This window comes from Vespa crabro, chromosome 15 (assembly GCF_910589235.1).
Source record: "Vespa crabro chromosome 15, iyVesCrab1.2, whole genome shotgun sequence".
NCBI classification, from domain to species: domain Eukaryota; kingdom Metazoa; phylum Arthropoda; class Insecta; order Hymenoptera; family Vespidae; genus Vespa; species Vespa crabro.
In genome coordinates this window covers 193,004-213,970 of record NC_060969.1, presented here as the reverse complement: position 1 = coordinate 213,970, position 20,967 = coordinate 193,004, and the positions used below count along the sequence as shown (strand labels likewise).

Below are 20,967 nucleotides of genomic sequence, written 5' to 3'. Positions count from 1 at the left end.
AAATGACAAAAATCTACCTTTTCAATGAGAAAGCTATCGAATCAATGAGAAAGGTGATCGAATTAATCATTCAGAAATGTTACTCTTTCTATCACTCGTAATCAAGAAAAACACATGTCAGTAGATCCTTCCGCCATTTAAGCAATAGAGTTAGACATCTACAGAGGACATTTATATCAATAGGATATTTCCAAGGAAAATTATTCTGAAAGTTTTTCGTAAGCGAAAAAAATTACGCAGATATTTGGTGTAACATGTATAAGATAAGGCGATAAGCCTTTATAAAAACCCCTGAATCCTTCTGACCTCCATGTCACCTGGACGCAGTGCCACGTTCCTCTGTAGTCAAGATGATGATCTTGCAAACGCGCCCTTAATACCTGATAAGGATATGTTACAGCAGCTGCAATTACCTTAGAAACGGCAGCAAAAAGGATATATTCGAACATGTTCTGAAAATAAAAATTTATTTTCATAAGTTTATTTGTATTTTATATCAAGATTTATAATATAGTGCAATATATATATATATATATATATATATATATATATATATATATATATATATATATACACGACTAACTCGGCAAGAAATTAGCAAAAATCTATTAGCAAAATCTGCAGAGTACTCTTAATTATTCGTTTATCAAATAACATTATGTTTAAAAACTTACCAGTTTTGTGTCGATAGGTACGTTTTGGTATATATTATATTTATTTTTCATTTCTTCATATGTCATAAATTGTATGGCACCATGTGATACACCAAACATTCCAGGAACTAAACCCTGTAACCAACAATTAAACAATGACATTCTTTTGATTTATCAAAAACATAAACGATTATAATTAGATATGATTATTGAGATACTTTCTATTTGATTATGCAAATAAGTCATATTACAACTATCTTAGAAACTATCTTATTGCTTCAATTTATTTATATAATAAAGAAAAGACAAGAAAAAATATACCTTATATAAACCCCTGATTCCTTCGGTTCTATAGATCTTTAACAGGGCATCTGTTACTCCTGAGTATCTCTTGGATTCTGCAAGATTTTTATCTTCAACATATTGTAAACATAATCGTGTTTTCACTACCCATATTGGATTAGTCATCAACAAAGTTAATATTCCTGCATCTGCAGCAGCTAGCATATGCATTGATGGACCTAATGGTTTCTTCGCATTTCCTCCTTGAATCCATGTCTTTATGTTATTGTAACTGTGAAGAAAAAATAAAGGCAAATTAATTTATTATTATTATTATTATTATATTGAATGGATTAATACAATGATAATTGTGATATAAGAAAAAACGGATATGTATTTAAAATCATTTATATATTATCATGTTAAATATATATAATGCGAACATATTCTCCTGAAGTAGTAGAGGGATTAAAGAGTGTAAAATAAAAAAGAGATTATATTATTAGAATGAGAGATGATTCCTTACAAGAAGAAATATAATCCCCAAGAGCAGCCTGATCCCAAGACGTTCGGTGTCACTCCTCTGTAGAATCCACGTATTCCTTCACTTTTCATAATCTGCTTGAAGGCAGATACTATACCTGTGTATTGCGGTATTGAGCTACGTCCATCGTTAACTAAAAAAAAATTTTTTAATAAAAATTAGAAAAAATTGAGGAAAATTTCGTCAAATTTAAATAAACAATGTCTTCCTTTCGTGACAAACAACTGTTTTCATTCTACTTAAATAAGCAAAATTATCTTCTATCTCTCATTTCCTTCTTACCACCAACGATAATATATCATTTTAACTAAGTAATAAACGACTAACCTTCGTCTGTTTCCTCAATCAATCGATCGAAACAATAAAAGATAGCTTTAAAATTGTAATACTCTGCTATAGTTGAAAAAAAAAATTTATAAATCGATTTTTCATTATCACGTGTCATCGAGGTTTATCGTAAAACACAGAATCGTATTACAACATCGGCTTTAATGTTATGATAAAGGCTCGAAGTTCTTTCGTTTAAACAATAACCTATTTATAAGTATCACGACAGTCGATATGCAAACGTCGATAAGTTAATCACATGTTATCAACTTTCTTTTTCTCATTGTAATCTTCAAAATTCGAACGACTACGATATTATCGCGAATGTTATCAATAACCGATAAACCTAGAAAATGAGTCAATAATACTTTTAATCTTTTTTGTTTCCTAATAAAATTGTTGTGAAAAATATTCGCTTCCATATATTCTTCTTTTTCTTCTAGCATTTTATTTTATTTTATATTTTTTTTTTTTCCAAATAATTACTCAACGAAACTGTATACGATAATTTTCATAATTAAGAATTAAAAAATAGCAATGAAATATGATTCGAGAGAAATGAATAAAATCCGAAAAATTGATCTTGCAATACGATTTGCAAATCCTATTGTCGGACGATTATTTACTTTCACTATTACGCGTGCAAGAGAACGGCATACTACCCTACGGGTCATTAATTTTCACGTGCTTCTGACGTAATAAGTGGAATTTCTTGCGTTTTGATTATCAGCCAACGAATTTCACGACGAAAATATACGCATCCGTACAAAAACAGAAATAAGTGACATTGACATGAAAAAAAATAACGAAAAATAAGAGATAGAAAATATTTTAATAAAACTGCGTCACATTAACGTAGGCATGATATTGTTAGTTAGATCACATGTTCATTGAGCAAGCGAAAGCTTTGACAAAATTTACGTCATTCTTCGGTATAGCATCAGAAAAAATAGAATATCTATACCTATACACTTATTTTCCTATTTAAATGAATCTAACAGTATGAACAAAATAATATTAAAAAAAAAATAATAATAATAATAAATAGAAATCAATATACATAAATTCTATAAATAGTTATTTTGTATATATATTTTTAAGAAGCATGGAAAAGTAAATATTTTATCGCTTGTAGATAACCAGAAAATATCAAAATAATTAGTAAAATTAAATAAGAATTTTACGACTAATTGATTCATAATAAATTTAAAACAAATATTATAGAAAAATATATTTCCTGACTGCATAAATAAAGAAATGTGTGTGTGTGTGTGTGTGTATATATTTTTTTTTTTATTTGATTGCATATATATATATATATATAAGATTTTAAATATTAATGCTCACCTGCCAATCTAATTTTGATTAGATCCAATGGATGAAGGGTGAGTGTCGAAACAACGCCACCGGATATACCGGCGACGAAATATTCATACTTGAAGCGACTAAGAGCTGGTAGGATATGATTCGTTCCTGTCGTATTACTCGTTTTTATCGTCGACATGGTCGCGTCAACGTTATGACATTCACTATTCGCTATCGATTCTTCAACTTCAATTGCAATGGCATCCTCACCGGTACTACTAGCGATGTACGTCTCCAATCTTCGGCATATCTCTTGGTCCGCGACAGGCACTGTTCTCGAGTTGACGATGCCTAAAAATAAAAAAGAATTTCCCCGCGTGTTGTTGTCCCGTTTATCTTCTCTTTCTTCTTCCACGATTTCAACTTTATTCTCCTTCTTTCTCAAATACACTATTTCCTGTCTTCTTTCCTTTCTCTCTTTTTGCTCTTTTCTTCCAATTTTATTCTCTTACGTAGTTACGTAACATAGCACATAACACACTCGTCGAATTCCGCCATACTGAAAAGACAAGAGGAATATGTTCGATTCGAAGCTCATGCGCGTACCAACGCTCGACGATCGCGAACGTTGCCGACTTCGAACGAAGATAACCGAACGCAGCTACCTCTGCGATGTTAGCGTCATCAGGATGAAATCGTTACTTCTATAAACTACTCAAAGTTATGAAATGATACAGTCAATAAAGAAAATTTCTTTTTTCACGTTTCTTACTTCTTTACGTTCTTTTTTATCACATTTGGGTTATGCTTCTCGATTTAATTTTTTCATATCAATAATTCCTATCATAATGCCTATGATTAAATAAATATTCGCAATATTTTTAGACGAATCAATACTCTGATATTAGCTTATTATTTTTACAAAAAAAGTAAAGAATAAAAATAGAATGAATTTTCAATTGTAATATATTTACATATATAAATTGAGCTTAAAATTAAATCTTATGTATATTTATACATCGAATTAGGCAGCTTATTAGAATTAATATAGACTACATATACTTTCCGTAACAGTAAGGTTACAATCAATCACGTTGTTCGATTCGTTCATTGGTACAAGTAGCTGTAGTGGTTGAAAAATTAACATGTTGAATTTGTACTAATACGGTTCTTACGAATAACCAATCAGGTTGCACAGTTGTCTAAGGTTCAGTTTAGCACGATAAACGTTCATAAAATCTTAAATGTATAAATTTGTACTTACTCATCCAAAGATAATATAATGCAAAATCCACAATTGATAAATTTACTCTTCAAATTTACAAAATATTTCTTGAATATTTCGAATAATTCACTTCTATAACATAACTACAGCGAATAAAGTCAAACTCGTCGTTGTAATGTTGTAATGTAGCTAAAAAAGTAATTTCCTAAGAAATAATTTATCTGAGTGAGATCAGTTGAACTTCTCACGCCATTTTCTACTTTCATAAGAACGGTTCTAAAAATTCTAGGGAATAAAATAGAGAATGAATTAAGGAATATATTTTTACTCAAGTTAAAAATTTTAATTTGTTAGTGAAGAATGTTTCCCTCTAATGAATAAAATTTTTTTCTTAAATTTTTAATGATTGTCGTTTGGTGTCCGTATTCAATTTCCGAAATTTTTTAGGAATTTTTTATCCGTAACTCAAATACTATCTAAATGTAACCCTGATGCCTATGCTATTTTACTATTATTAATTTCCAGTATGCTGTATAACCTATAAAATTATTGACATTTATATTTATTTTAAATGATATTGATAATTCTATATTGTATTGATATATATATATATTTTTTTCTTAAATGGAATTTATTAACAAACAAATTAGATTTCTCTTCTATCGAAGAAATTTACTGAACAAGCAAATAATAAATAAAATACAGAGGATAAGTACACAATTAAAATCAAAGGAAATAAAAAAAACTTTATTTCCATTGTTGGATACAAACTATCCATCACAGGATTTATGTTTTAATATACGTAATGATATAATTAATCAACATTCTGTGCCTGAAAATACTGTAGATATACAAATCTTTGAAATATTTATGATAGAGAAAAAATTTGAAACTGCTAAAGTTTACTTTAAATATTTAAAAAGCAAAAATTATCCTCTTAGTAATTTTGTTCTGATAAAATATCTGCAACTACTCAGTGCAGCCCAAAAGCCGCTATCGAATTTCGAAGAGGAAGAAGTTTTACATATATGTGATGTAATAAAAAAGAAATATGAATGTATACCGTCCTCGATTTTATTCATTTGTGTTCATGTTTTATGTTTGACTAGTAAATGGGAAACAGTATTTGATTTAATTAAATTTAATAATAGCGAAAATATAAATTCCAAAACAATGTCATACATAGCAGTAGCAGCATTTCGAAATGGAAAATCAAACATTGGATTTGAATTTATAAGTGAAATAGAGTCTAATAAGCAAGATATGTATGGACGTCAATACATATATGATCAATATTTGAATTATTATATAGAACATAAGAAAGATAAATTGAATGATGCAATTGAAAAAATGTTTCATTTTTGGAGAAAACATGATATAATACCAATACAGTCTATTGTTAATAATTTTGTAGATACTTGTCAAAAATCAGGATGGGAGGCACATTATACTAAAATTATTTTAGAGTATGATATATTAATATTTTAATTTTAATTTTGAAGTTTATTTCTATTCTAATATATAAAATAAATCAATTTTTTATTCATTGTAGTGGGAAATGCAGTCATTGTAATAATCATTTAGCATCAATGGTTTTAGGGGATAATATTCACAAACTATTTAAGTCTGTGTTATCTGAAATAGTAATAGGTCATGATATTTTTCAAAAGACCACTCCAAGTGAATTTAATAAATTTAAACAATTTATTGATAAAACGAAGCCATTTGACATTGTGGTAGATGGTCTTAACATGACATATGGAATATACAGAAATTCATCGGTAAGTGTAAAAACTTTAGAATAAATATATATATATATATATATATATATATATATATATATATAAATTAAAATAATAATAAATAATATTTTTTTACATATTCAGTTGCGAAACATAATGTTAAAATTTATTAAAGAACATAAAAAAATTCTGGTCATTGCACGGAAACACCAATATAATTCAATTAAATGGATGTTTGAGCTAGATAATGTATTCGTTTATTTCTTTCAAGATATGTAAGTTACACTTATATTACATGAGATAGCTTATGGATTTTATTGTAATATTATACATTATATTGCAAACCAATATATTAATATGTTACAGAATATATTAATATATTATACATTACATACGAACATATTATACATTACATTGCGAACCAATATATTAATATGTTACAGAACAGATGATGATTCCTATATCTTATATGCAACTTTAGCAAGTGGAAATAAAGCGAAATTTATATCTTTAGATCTGCAGCGACAACATTATCATAAACTCAAAGATGTGAATATACAGAAAATATTTATACAGTGGCGAATTACACATCAATATACTTGGAGTCGAGTGAATTCAAAGAAATATATTTTGATCGACCCTATATCATATAATCCTTTTGCACAAGTTATAAACGGACGTTGGCATATTCCTTATAAGGAGACAAGTAAATTATTGCATAAGCCTGTTGATACATGGGTTTGCTTACATCGTTTAAAAAAATAATTTAATAATAAGTATATTCATATCATTGAATTTATCAATCTTTTTTTATATAGAATTCAGATTTAGTAATATTTCATTACTAATGTGAATTAGCAATATTAGCATAATAATTTAAATGTATTTTCAAGTATCAGTGCATTAAAATATTCTATTAAAAAGTACAAGATTTGATGGTTAAATATAAAGAAAAGAATTTCTAAAAATCTTTTACATTTTAATTTAACAATTAACAGTGTTTTATTATAATTTTTAGAAACAAAGGTTAGAATATTGTCAAATTAAATAATAATTAAAAGGATGCAAATTAAAAGTTTTGTGATTGGAGAATACATTTTTACTCAAATAAATGACTTCTTCAATGAAATAATTATATAGTTAATTTGTTACAACTGAGAAAACTTTAAAATAATGTTCATTGTAAGATTATATAATAGCGCATTTATCATTGTTTAAATAATAATAATAATTATTTATGTATTTATGTACATTGCTTTTTTTATATATGTGAAACATGAGATCACGTTGAAAATTTCATCAACGATTCCGCCATTGTGGGTAGAGAGTATGTGAAATATTGTAAGATGGCGTGTCGATCAGGGTAGGTATCGCGTAAGGGACAAAATAAGTACACGATACACAGTTCGTGCACATTTTTTGGTGCGCGCGTGTGTCAGAGCAACAGGTGCCGCGGTCTTTCGCCTTTCTCGGCTATTTCTTTTTGACCTTGAGACACGCGAGTATCGTGGTTTTCAACGACGCCAACGTGAAAACGTAAAACATGAATTTTCATCAAGGAATGTGTATATTTGATTGATTGTCGTGTGTCATCAAGTAGTGTCATCCTATCATCGAGACATGATCGAGCTTGTATAATGTACATTATATCATAGGAAAAACCGATGCTTTCTATGGTAAGTACGACATTCTTTATTTTTATCTTTTATATCTATCATTAATCTATGTAACTTCAGGATAAATCATTACGACGATTTACGCTTATTATTTAGTCCTGCCAATTGAAATTATTTTTGTTCGAAAGTTTTGAAGTATAAGGTATACGTCATGATGCGCTCATACCACGCGCCATTTTCATTTGTCACACGTGAGATTCGAAAATCGCGGGATTTTCTTGCTCAATCACGAATCTCTTTGGAACAATCCTAGTGACGTAGTCGATCGATAAAAATCTTCAAACAATCTAATCATCTCGATTCATTTGCTATTTTCATAGGACTCTTAAGTGTCGACTAAGGAACATTTGGAAATATTCGTTGAAAATTCGAAGACGGTTATTTCGTAAGCTTCCAATATGGCCGACGACGATGCTGTCATCTTAGACGAGTCCAAAACATGAGGCACGTAGGACAGAATTCGATTAACGATTCGTCGTCGTCGTTCCGATTTCGGTCCTACGTTTTAATTATTTGAGATGTTTTTTCCAGAAATTTTAGAAGAAAATAAACGGTTAATAACATTACAGTGCATGTCTGTGAATTGAATGAAATACGGTTCAGAAAGTGTGTACGTGCATGTATAGATATGTGTATGCGCCAAGAGTATCGATCGAACGAGGTCAAGATCTACAAGATTGATTTATCTTTGATGACATTTTCGTTCGTGCTAAAGGATATGTTTATATAGTAAGTTTATATTTCGATTTTTAATACTATGTAATCGCGTGCGTTATCGAATATTGTCCTGTGTAATAGATAGGTGGCAGCAAAGGTATCGCATGGTCTCAACATTTTGTACAATATATCTTTTTCGTTCTCTTTTCTTTGTTTGTCGTTCGTTTCTTTCTTTTTTTTTTCTTTCTATATCTACTTAGAAAAACATACAAATTATCAAAACGTTTACCTGCTAAAATTAATTACTACTTGTCATTATTTAAAAAGGAGTTATATTTATCGTCATTATTAAGAAAGAAGTTATATTTATAATCATATTTTAATTGATATTTTGATATTTTGATATTTTAATATTTAAAAGAAAAAGAAAAAAAAAAGAAAAGAAAGAGAAAAGAAGAAACAAAATCGATATAAGATAAAGTCATAGAATTATTTTGAAAATTAGGTGAAGTTATCGTCGTCGAGGTCTCGAAAGTTCGCACGCGCAAAATTATTTTCGGCGAAAGTCTTGCGATCCAACCCGACGTAGAGCCAATCAGCAGAGAGAGGGAGAGAGAGAGGGAGGAAGAGAGACAGAGAGACAGAGATAGAGAAAGTGAGAAAGTGGGGGAAGGAAGAGAGAAGAGAAGAGAAAAGAAGAGGAAGGAACGTTCGTTGCTCCGAATTCTCATATCGAAGAGATACCGATCATTCGTTTCCATTTAAACTCCCATCTTCGGCGATATACGAGACTTCTAAGAAGTGACTCAGCCTCGGGAATACGTATGAGATTCTGGGAATGCGCCTTCTAGATCTTTTTAGTATTAATTATAAATTACTAAAAGGATGATGAATGTTCATCAACAATCGTAAACTTCTCAAGAAATATTTTATTAGTTCACGTAGAATTCGCTTCGTCTCTTCTTGATCAGAATCGTTCATTGAGTTCTCCTTCGGCAGCCTTTGACACGTTCTATTATTGCTTTGATCCATTTAACAGGGAAATAAAACACGCTACGCTTAACGAGTCTCGCGAGTAAAATATGTATCACAATTGAGGAATTGACTAGAAAAAAGGATATTACTTTTTTAACAAATGACTATTTACGTTAAATTATTTTTATATGTAAAAGTATTCTTCTGTTGTATTATAAATTAGCACGAAAATCATATCGTTAGATATTTAATTTTTGAGCAGAGATAGAGACACGTGATAGTTTGAATTTAAATTTGGACATATTGTCCTAAACGGGACGTATAGGTACGTACTTTATTTACCACAAAAATTAGAAAATTTTAAAGATTTAATAAAATGTTTGGAAGGTTAAGAATTGCAATCATACGAAAATAATTTATTTAGAAGAAAAGAAGATTGAAGCATAAGTAAAGTGGAGAAGAAAATGATTTAAAATATTAATTATTTTGTTGCTTGTACTTTTGTTTCGTTTTATAGTTTTTTATTTGTTAATATAATTTTTAATACTTTTTAAAGAGTTGTTTATATTAAATAACAAAAAATAAATGAAGATTGTTATGTAATTTTTTTTATTTTTCAGATTTATGGAAAAAGAGCATTTATATTTTTATTAAAAATAATATTTTTTCCTGTAATAAAGAAGAGCTGTGCTAATCTAAAAAATTAATTTATTACAATAATAAAGAAATCTATAATTTATAGTATTTTATTTTCCATAAAAGTAAAATTACTAAGATCTATGAGACACTTGTATTACAAAATGGCTTTTTCAAAGAAGTTAAAGACAAAATATATAGTTGTAGTACATATAGATAAGTATCTATAAAAAATTTTTTCTTCAGAGCAAGAAAAAGAGAAAAAAAGAGAGATAGTAGCTATAAAGAGTTTCACGAGTGAAATCATCTACAATTAGAATCAGAGAAAGTATATAGTTATAAAATACAAAGATAAAAAAACTTTTTCCTTTAGCGAGTGAAATAGTACAATTTAAAAATCGAATATATATCTTAAATAAACTTCCTCGATAAAAATTTTAAAAATAAATGTAAACGAGAAATTATAACTCGTTAATCCTTCAATCCAATTTCAATTTATTTAAACACCAAAGAAAGTACATATTATATATGTAAGAACGTATCGATTGACAGCCGAATACGTTTGAGGATGGAAATTAAATTTTAATGTTTCTATGAATGTTATATATCAAAAAAAAAAAAATAGTTTTATATTAGTATTATATATATACTTCGAGATTTTTTTTCTTTTTATTTATTTGTTTATTTTTGTTTTTAATCATAGATTTACAATCTACTCTATTCTTAAAGGAGGTTTCTTGAGATTATGTTTAGTTCATAGAGAGATTGCTGATAAAGTTTTAAATTGGATTAGCGAGAAAATTATTCGATCGATCAATTCCAATCGAAAGCACGTTTTTATTCGTGTTCGTGAACGATAGCAGATAAAGATTCTCTTTGTTGAAGAAGAAGTTCGAAGAGATGCGCGTTAAACGTTGTGACAAATGGCCACGCGCGACTCGTTCGACCTTCGACGAATTTATTTCGCGTCGAGTTCGCTTAAAGGTGAACTAGAAGGTACAAGAAACCGACAGGTAGTCGCGTGTCAGGTGTTGACGGTTCACGTTTCCTTAGAGAAACGCTTACCTCGTTAACCCATAACTGCTGACACCATCAGAGCTCCTCATCGAGTCGACCATTTCGAAACAATTTTGTTTTGCTTTTTCTTTCTTCCTTTAATCATTTTTATGATGATTACCATGATATAAGATTTCTATCAAAGAAATCGATTTTCAAATTCATGATAAGATGAATAACAGGATAGAGAAATGAGGCTTATAATCTCAAAAATCAATTTAAAATATATTATTATTATTATTATTATTATTATTATTATTATTATTATTATTATTATTAATTATTTATTATTTTAATGACAAATAAAAAAGATAGACTCTAATATCTGTTCGAAACGAGACGTGATTGCTATTTAAGTTCATTCAAAAATGTATTATATCGTATGGAAGTTCGTTCGAGAAAAAAATTAAAAGAAGAGTATACAGTAATTAACAGTAATTAAAAACAAAAAGTAAATGAAATGGAAAGAGATCGAGGTAAATCAAGGTGCTCTTCGTTTATACGATTAGTCCACGCATTGTTTACTGCTTCAATTGAATTTTTCTCTCCCTTTTGCAGCAAGTACAATACAATACATCGAACGAACCCCGACGAAAGGGGTTGCTTTTTGAAAGAGCAATTAATATTATGAGCTGAATATCGTTGGAAAAGTGAACGGCCAACTCGTACATATACATATATAAACACAGAAATACGTATACATACATATTTATATTGTAGTATCGATTCGAGTTAGAGACGGAACCCGTTTTCCCGCGTTGGCGTTATAAAAATGTCGAACCTACGCGGATTTCACGCATTTGGTCAGTTTGACGAGGACGACGACGATTGCCTTTGGAAAGAGATACGTTAGGCAGGTTATTGTGGGCACACACTTTGCATAACTGAGAAACATGTTATTTGTTTGATCGGACTCGGCCAATGGGATCGAACGAGGAAACGAATAGTTCTCTTTCATAAATCAGTCGACTTGCACCTATCGCCGTGTCTATTACTTTCGATATCGAAAGAAGAAGTCTTAATTAACACATTGTTGATTTGTTATGTGTACATACCTGTTTTTATATATATATTAATTTATACAGTTATTAATGTAAAAATATTGCCCAAATTATTATAGTATCATCTTTAGTCCGTTTAATAATATTCGGTTAAATTTGTAATTATTTATTTACCTATCTGTGTTTTAGATATTTTTTATAAAGATTTTTATACCGTTTTAATTGAATTACGAATATACTCAGTCAATAATGTGTAATTAATGCATTATTTCATTTTGCTTTGTGTATTGACGTGATACTCGTGAATATAAAAAAAAAAACGTATCCAACGTTATTTTCTTTATCTTTACTGGTTTTCTATATCGGTATCGTATTTAGAATATAAATAGAGAAGTGCGAGTTGAGTGATTGTCGAGTTTAGCTGTTGGAATTTATTCGAAGAGAGGTCTCTACCACGTTACCAGAGAGAAAATCATACGAGGATGCAGAAAATCAACACCAGTAGGCATAGACCTGGATAAGATAACTTTTATTCTGGCTATCCATGCCGTTGATACATGCTTAACCCGTTGCACGAAAGTGCTTTCCTTATCGCTAACGTTGTAACTGTGTTTCGAGATAAGCTTATACCTACGTACAAGCGTTACAAAAGTATCATTGTTGCATGATAGTCTTTCTCGTATGATGAAAAATAATCGGCGAAGTTCGTCGTGACAATAATAATTAAATTATGATTCCGCACGAAAATGTGAACAATATATTCTATTATAACAATATATTACATTCTATGTAAATAATACATTCTAATGACGTAAAGTAATGTAAATATATATATATATATATATATATATATATATATATATATATATAGATATGTATATATATGTATATATATTACTATTCGAAATTACTTTCTTTTTTTTTCGCAATATGGTGTCAAGTAAAGAAAAATCGAGCGACATTACCTTGCCAAAAACTAAATTTACCTATAATAAAACGTCGGAACGTACTCGGATAACCTCGATAATGTATTATATATACGCAGGAAAGATCGCCAATATTTCTTTCCCGAATTAACTTTTATCCGTCTTTGAGATTATCTCCCAGACATATAACTCTGAATTAAGGTCGTAAAGAAGAAAGATACGAGAATCGAAACTTTCGATTAATCCTCCGATCGATAATTCTTGAATCTTATTCCTTTTTTGTGATGTAGAGTGGGAGGAATGAATTTTTTGTTTTCTTTTTTGGTTTTCATAGACTTATATTCATCGAACTCTTAACGACACATTTATATTGATTTGTAACTTTAGATGCCTCAATGGAGAAAAAGAAAAAGATGGAAAGAATGCGTGGGTATTCGTAAAAATACAGAAAAAGAGAGAGAGAGAGAGAGAGAGAGAGATATTGTTTCGTTAACGAACGTGTACGAGGAAAAAACGAGTTAGAAAAGCACCGGCCGACTACTCGTGTAATGGTGGGGTATCGTAAAACGATAAAGCGCGTTAATAAAAGTAAGTGGCCGGCCGATGTATGGCCCGCGGCTTTAAGCACCATTTCGAAGGCACGAGTTCGAGCATGTGAAACGGTACACCATGGATCAGAGAAAGAGTATTGCCTATTTTTCGGGGATGAAAACGAGCTTGGACGTAGGCGAGAATAGGGGAGAGGTTTGGGGGGTGTAGTTTGTAAGGGAAAAACTCGTTGCTGATCTCCACCCTACGGCCAAATTTTTATCGTCCATAAATGCCACACCATAAACGCGTTGTTTGATACTCCTCCAACGTTCAACAACCAACATCGTAACTATATCTCTTTTTAGCTAACGAACTTTTGCTTCGTTCTCACCTTCGGAGATCGTTTATGTCTTTAAAAATGTTTTGTGCTTTTATTTTCTTTTGCGACTGTAACGCCGTCGTACAAATTCACTTTGCTGTTTTGTTTTTTTTTCAATATGCGATACATACGTGCATGTATGCGCGCGCGCGCGTGTGTGTGTGTGTTTGTATATATATATGTGAAATTTATTTCGAATTAAAACAAAATTTTACTTATGTATAATACAGGCATAGATTTGATATCGGTTAATATGATTAAGATTAATCTATTAATCGATGAGATTTTCGATCGTACACGTATACGTGTACATGTATGATTTATTTTGAATTAAAATAAAATTTTTCTTCGGTATAGTACATCCTTAAGTATATAGCATTCCCTCTGATTGCTTTTTCGTAATCCCATTGACGAAGCAAATTCCTTCATGCAAGTACGGATCAGATCACGATCTTTGAATAAGGGATCAGATTACTATCTTCTAAATGGAGAGAGGGAAGACTTGTTTTATAAAGTATGCCGTGCCTCCTTAAAGTGTTCATCTCGATTGGCCGACTCATTCGATAAGTATATTATCGATATTCATCGATGTGTAATAGAACTACGCGATAATGATTAAGAAGCTTACTTATCTGTTCGATATATGATAGCTTATCGTAGTTAAACTTGTAAGTACATTGATCTCCTTATTTTCTTCGAGAGATCGAACGACTTTCTCGCGTTAACTGAAAAAAAAGGAAGGCATTTCGAATTATTTGGTATGAAAAATAAACGTTAATTTGTTAACAATTTATTATGTGCGTCAATCTTTAAATAATTTCATGTAATCACTTTATAGTTATTTCTGATAAATAATGTGAAATTTTGATAAAAAGATTTAGAAGAGAGCTTATAGTAAATGTTGTTGTGCAAAGCTAACGATTTATTATTGATCATGATACACTTTTCTATCTTTCTCATTCGATAATTATAAAATTATAAAATCATTAGTGATACTAGGAACAAAAGTTGAGTACAAAATATAAAGCGATGAACGCTTTTCTATATTCTTTACTTGAAAAAAAAGGAAAAAAAAAAAGAAAAAAAAATAAAAGATTACAGATAGACTTATCGATTTATGTAAAACATTCCCAATATACAGAGATGTTAGAAAACTCTTCTATGCAAAAGTTCTCTTTCCTTTTACTTTTCTTTGGAAACTCTCAGATCAGAGATATTTCATATTCGGAAGGTTTGAAAAAGATCGAATAAGGGAAATCACAGTCAAGATATATGTATACAATATATAGATATGAATGAGTGTACGTAAATGTGTACATATCTATACAGGTCGTTCGGTGAATTCAGTTTTATTGTTAGCATAAAAAATGAGAGGTCAACGCGTCGGAGTTCTTTTTCCTCGCGATTTCAAAGGAAAGGGCCGAACGTAGGTTGCGTGTTGAGAACACATATAGAGGCACATATGTAGGTCTGAATAGAACGATGGATAGGAGAGGCAAGCGCATAAAGGCGGACATTGCTCGCTCGAGACTAGACAAGGACAGGTTTCCTCTCGACTACGATGCCCTTGCACATGAGATAGACGCCTATGGTGGTCCACGCGCCTAAAATCGATTCGGAGAGACACGGAGAGGGCATGAACCTCCCGTAGCTATACCTCTTTCGACATAACTCTTCCAAGATCGTGAGACAAACTATTATCAAAATTATCTTCCTTCTATTCGTTATATTTCTATCGAAAGTCAGACGCCTCGTTTTATTTTATTTTATTTTACTTTACTTTTTATTTTATTTCATTCTTTGTTTTTTTTGCATCATTCTTTGTTTTTCCATGATTAAAGGATCCTTTTAGATTATCTATTATGTCATCCAAATGGTTTTTTGTTTGTATCTTCATTTAAAGCTTCATGGATTTCATAATAGGCTTCTGAAACGGTCATATTTCATTGACTCCTCTCTCATACCTACGAAAATAACTAAGTATTTCCCTCATTTGACACGATTTCTCGATGATAATCTTCAAACAATTATGTTTTAATGCTGATCTCGTTTACGGCTTTGTATTAAATTCATTGTTCTAGATTGAATGGAAAAAATGCGTTAGTTAGGCGTACTGGTCGAAATTGCGAAAGGGCTTATAACGCTTATAAAAGGCCATTCATCGTGAGGAAAGCTGGGAAAATAAACAAACTACAGATCGATATATGTGTACTTTATATATATATATATATATATATATATATATATATATACACACACACATACTTTATATACATATATATATATATATATATATATATATACACACACACATACTTTATATACATATATATATATATATATATATATATATATATATATATACACATAGGCACACGTGTGTCTGAAAAGTACATAGATCGTCAGTTGGTGGTTGGCTTCTGCAACCAAATTTTCATCGTGGAAGTTTACTAGAGAGAGAGAAAGAGGAAGAGAAAAAGGGAGGGAGGGCGAGATAGATAGAAAGAGAGAGAGAGAGAGAGAAAGAGAGAGAGAGAGGGAGAGAGAGAGGGAAAGAGAGATGGAATGAGATTGCACGAAAAGGGTCCAGAGTCCACGAATCGTCCCCTTAATTTTACGATCGCTCGTAATCGTACCGCCGGCAAATTATTATGGTCGAAAATTTTCGTGCTTGAAGTGGCTCCAGGAAGTAGTATGAGCAGGAGAAGAGTTTTGGAAAATGACCTCAAGGTCCATGGGATATGCCGTCTTTATGGGAGTTAGGTTTATTAGCTGTCGTTTTCGGCACCTAACTTCGAGTCTGTTACTTTTTCCTGTTGTTTTCCTTTTTCTCGTATACGTACAGAATGCGCTTTTCTCATTGTATAATACTACAACGTAGTTCACGACTTTTCCGTATAGACGGTGTTACTCGAAAAATGTTCAATTTTTCTCGTTAATTAATATTTCTAACGAGTGTATATTTTCATGACCATAATTAGATATACTATATGCCTTTTATTAAACATAAACATTTATATACATATGCGATGTTTAATTTATTTAAAATTAATCTTTTAAATGAATTTGGTATTGGTTCAAAATTTTAGATACACCTTGTATATACTTGTGGTGCATTCTCAACACAAACGCAAAAGTGTTCGTCGTTACAAGTTGGCTCGATGCACATATATCACGAAAAGCGCGTACTTGTAACACAGGCTCCCGTGTAACGTGCTCAATAAATTGCCCGGACGCGTTTATGCTGGCCACCGTATTTCCCCGTAGCTTCGAAAGTGTCGGACCACCGTGTACGTAAGTACATACCTATGTACTACGATACATACATACAACGTGGCTATGCAGTCGGAATTTTGCGACTCTTTCTTTCTCTCTCTTTTGTTTTGTTTTGTTTTTTTTTTTTCATTTTGATTTATTAAAAACTCATAAACTCATCGTCACATTCTTTGACAACTTTGTTCATGAAGATCAGAAATTGTAAAAAATCTTCTCAAGTATTTCTTTTTTTATCGATTTTCTATTCGATCGAGTTATATTTTAAGGTAATTATATACCGACGAACTCCGTAAAGTGTTTCGTATAAAGATTGTCAACTCCATAAAACTGATGGTATATTTTATATCCTTTTTGGATTGATGCGCTACAATTATTTTCATCTTTGATAGAGATAAATAAGTAGGTATACGATGGTGAATCATTTTTCACCCGGTTGGATCGATGTATTTAAGTAAGACGATAAGGGTCTTATAATTTCAAGCTCGCGAACGACGCGAATTCCACGGTAATTAATCACGAAATCGCATTAATTATCTCGCGCATGAAGGATATGTCATGAGCATCAAAAACGTACAATGAGATTACTGATCGACCATGGATAGACAAAGAAAGAAAGAGAAGATGGGTGGGAGGAAGGAATAGAAAGAGAAAAAGAGAGAAAGAAAGAGAGAGAGAGAGAGAGAGAGAGAGAGAGAGAGAGAGAGAGAGAGAAAGAGAGAGAGTACTTCCAACGAATATTTTCTCGGTACATGCTCACTACCGAGACAGAGATAGAAAGAGGGTTCTTTCTCGTTCGGTTCGCGTCCCATAACTTAGAAAGCTCGTGCTGGAATTCGAGCGATGCTAATTTCACGTAGAATTCCGGAATTCCATTGTGGTCGGCGCCCTTGCGATCCCACCACGTGACGTTACCCCATGCGAGACCCTAGCAAACTCAGTCGCGATTCTATCTAGATGGATATCTATAATCGCGAGTTATATTAACCACGCCTGGACTTCGTCGATTCGATCGATCGAAAGCGCGTATTTCCTCTTGGATCTATATTGGATTGTAATACCCGTGTTTCCTTCGTTACGAAACATTTGCTCGAATGAAATACGGCTTTGAATATCATCCGAGATATACTCCATTTTCTAAACTTTATATTTCCTATTATTAGAAATTATTTTCCTATATTATTTCTATATCACTTTCATGTCTTACTCATTTAACGCTTAATATTTAATATTTAATCTAACGAATATTTGTACACTGACATATTTTTATAGTATTGGTATACTTTTACTTCTATTTATTTATTTTAATATATAAATATTATGTCGTTAGTATTTATAATAAAATATAAGTACTTAATATAAGTAGTTAGCACAAATAATTAAGTGTTCGGATTGTGTATGGTTTTATTACAAATACTGAGCGACTATTTAAAATATTGATAAATTATTATATTTACAGATATTTTAATAAAATTATTGATATTTTTTGTATTAATTAGTGTAGTACTGATCATTTATATTATAAATACTAACTATTTATTTAAAATACTGCAATTGAGATAAAATGTTGAAGTGATAGAAAATGTTTAAAAATACTGATTTAAAAATATTTAAAAATGAATAGCGACCATGTACTTTTTCCATTACTACTGAAGTTCAATCGAATAGCTGAAATAAGAATACAATGGAATCTAAGATCTTCCATTTCTTTTTTTACACGCGATCTTGGTATTTCTAAAGGTGGATAGCTCGATATGTCGGGTATGCTCGCAACGTGGCATATATGGTTGGAAGCCTTTATAGAGGCAGACAACTCGATTGAATTATAGTAACAAAGTTATCCGTCACTTGGAGCGAGGCGAACCGAGGTCTGAACGGGTACGACTCACTGGAAGATAAACTGATTTCAGAAACCATCAATGCGAGACAAGTAAGCTATTATAACGTAAATGAAATCGGAAAGTTGTTCCTGTTGATACAGCCAAGTCCCACTGTTGTTTCGATAACCGAGGATGAAAATGAGAGATAAATGAGCGCTTTGAAAGAATGGAGTAATACCTCTCTTGATTAATTTATTATTATTATTTTCTTTTTGTTTTCCTTTTCTTTTTCTTGATAATCGATATAAAACGTAACGACGAGCAAATTCGTTCGGAGAATGATCGAAGAACATCGAAATAGTTGTTACTACTTTATTTTGTTACTTTTGGATTATTTTACAATTTGTACGCTTTACACCATTTTCCTTTTATGACTTGTGTACTTATAGATGGGCAAAATAATTGATGATTATCTTTTATTCTTCCATATTCTTGCACATTTTCGACCCGGCTGCTAGACATTTTGAAAATACAATTGTCTTGTCGCATTCATCCGTTATATCAGAGACTGTAATAAATGAGATGAGTTAATAAATATCTAATTAAGAAAGAATATATATATATATATATATATATATATATATATATATATATATATATATATACGAATAATAAGGCCAATTATCGAGTCATAAAGATATTTAAACAAGAAAAATAGAATAGTTAAATTTTCTTATGGAATAATTAAAATCATATTTATAAAAACCATCAGCTTACTTTCGTTCTTGCAAATGTCTAGTTTGTCTCCTAGTTCCTGCTTTGATTCTTCATCTTTTATGAAAGGTAATATCGCTGATTTCAGATCGTCTATTTGGAATTCATTATCTTTTATCTGAAAGAACATGCGAAAGTATTTTACGAATGAATATTGAAGAAAAATTTTCATGCTAATTCTCAATCATTACTCATCATGTAAATCGGAAGTATTAGGTATAGTTTTATTTTTTAGTATTATGGAGTTAAGGTATTTTTCAGAAAATTGAGTTATAGTAACAAGCGTACCGCAACAACTTTTTTGTAAAAGCAAGACATGTAGCAGCCAAAATTCCTATCTATTTCATCGCCTTTGCAAAGCTTATGATGAAAATTTTTTATTTCATCTGCAAATTAAACAAAATAGGATATTTGTATGACTATTTTTCAAACAGTATAATAAGTATATTTGTCTTACCTGTACTTATTCCTAGTTCATCCTCACAATCCTTTTGGATTTTTTCAAGCTCCTTTATAATTTCTTCCGAATCTTCAGCTGTGCAAATAACCTGATATAAAATAATTTATGATTATTTATTAATGGGAATTTTTTTTTGTAACAGTTTATTTGAAAAAATAATGTTTCATTGATGAGAAATATGCCAATTATAAAGTTGATACTTACGTATTAATCTGGACTATACAGGTAAAAGCATTTCTCTATCGTTGAATTTTTAAGTAAAATTGTATTAAAAAAAAGTTTATCACTTACGACGAGTAATAAGATGGAAGTTATTATTTTGAGTCCCTGCATCTTCGATTTCTGATAGATTTTTTTCTTTACAAATGAAATCAAACTAACGTTGATAGATAAAATCCTTTTACTGACTGCGCTTGTCAATCTCTGAACAATGAATTTATATCCTTCCTCGGAAGCAACGGTGCGAAGTAGTAATTATCTGATGTATAATATGTAGGAAGTTTCTCGGATGTTAGAATAATAGATATATTATATTTACGTAATATAATTGTTTCTTCTTTGAAAATTCTGATGTATTTAACGAACAAAATAAAAAAATATCACTCGTTGCCGAACTATTTTCTTTTTGTTACGTTAACAAAGAACTTCAATATTGACAATTTTAATACTTTTTATTAAAATAATTTTAAGTTGCCCTTTCAATGTTTCAAAAATTTTTCAAATAA

The 20,967-nt window shown here is 30.5% G+C and overlaps 4 protein-coding genes across 15 annotated transcripts in view; 2 read left to right on the top strand and 2 right to left on the bottom strand.

Moving 5' to 3' along the window:
* Positions 1-4,595, bottom strand: part of LOC124429418 (mitochondrial folate transporter/carrier) — a 39,219-nt gene extending 34,624 nt beyond the window's left edge. For 9 of the 11 annotated variants that reach the window (XR_006943443.1, XR_006943445.1, XR_006943444.1 and 6 more), the window contains exons 1-6: positions 4,376-4,595; positions 3,154-3,670; positions 1,462-1,612; positions 975-1,227; positions 675-788; positions 307-452 (exon numbers count right to left, since the gene is read on the bottom strand). Coding sequence is in view for 1 of the 11 variants with exons in the window: in XM_046974680.1 (XP_046830636.1) it covers positions 307-452; positions 675-788; positions 975-1,227; positions 1,462-1,612; positions 3,154-3,310 (821 nt within the window). In the remaining 10 variants the exon portion in view is untranslated. The remainder of the gene's footprint in view (positions 1-306; positions 453-674; positions 789-974; positions 1,228-1,461; positions 1,613-3,153; positions 3,671-4,375) is intronic. The other 2 variants (XR_006943441.1, XM_046974680.1) reach the window with 1 other exon arrangement.
* Positions 4,596-4,907: 312 nt separating this feature from the next.
* Positions 4,908-6,072, top strand: LOC124429419. The gene is made up of 2 exons (XM_046974681.1): positions 4,908-5,802; positions 5,936-6,072. The coding sequence occupies exons 1-2, from the start codon at positions 4,961-4,963 to the stop codon at positions 5,940-5,942; spliced, it is 849 nt and encodes a 282-aa protein (XP_046830637.1). The 5' UTR covers positions 4,908-4,960; the 3' UTR covers positions 5,943-6,072.
* Positions 6,073-7,494: 1,422 nt separating this feature from the next.
* LOC124429416 (protein sprint) overlaps positions 7,495-20,967 on the top strand; it is a 153,431-nt gene continuing 139,958 nt past the window's right edge. For both annotated transcript variants that reach the window (XM_046974677.1, XM_046974672.1), the window contains exon 1: positions 7,495-7,754. In XM_046974677.1, coding sequence (XP_046830633.1) covers positions 7,743-7,754 — 12 coding nt within the window. In that variant the 5' untranslated portion in view covers positions 7,495-7,742. The remainder of the gene's footprint in view (positions 7,755-20,967) is intronic.
* LOC124429420 (pheromone-binding protein Gp-9-like) lies at positions 19,367-20,690 on the bottom strand. Its single transcript, XM_046974682.1, has 5 exons — positions 20,534-20,690; positions 20,240-20,330; positions 20,071-20,168; positions 19,786-19,900; positions 19,367-19,576 (listed from the first exon to the last, which is right to left on the bottom strand). Exons 1-5 carry the CDS (start codon positions 20,573-20,575, stop codon positions 19,485-19,487), a joined length of 438 nt encoding a protein of 145 aa, XP_046830638.1. The 5' UTR covers positions 20,576-20,690; the 3' UTR covers positions 19,367-19,484.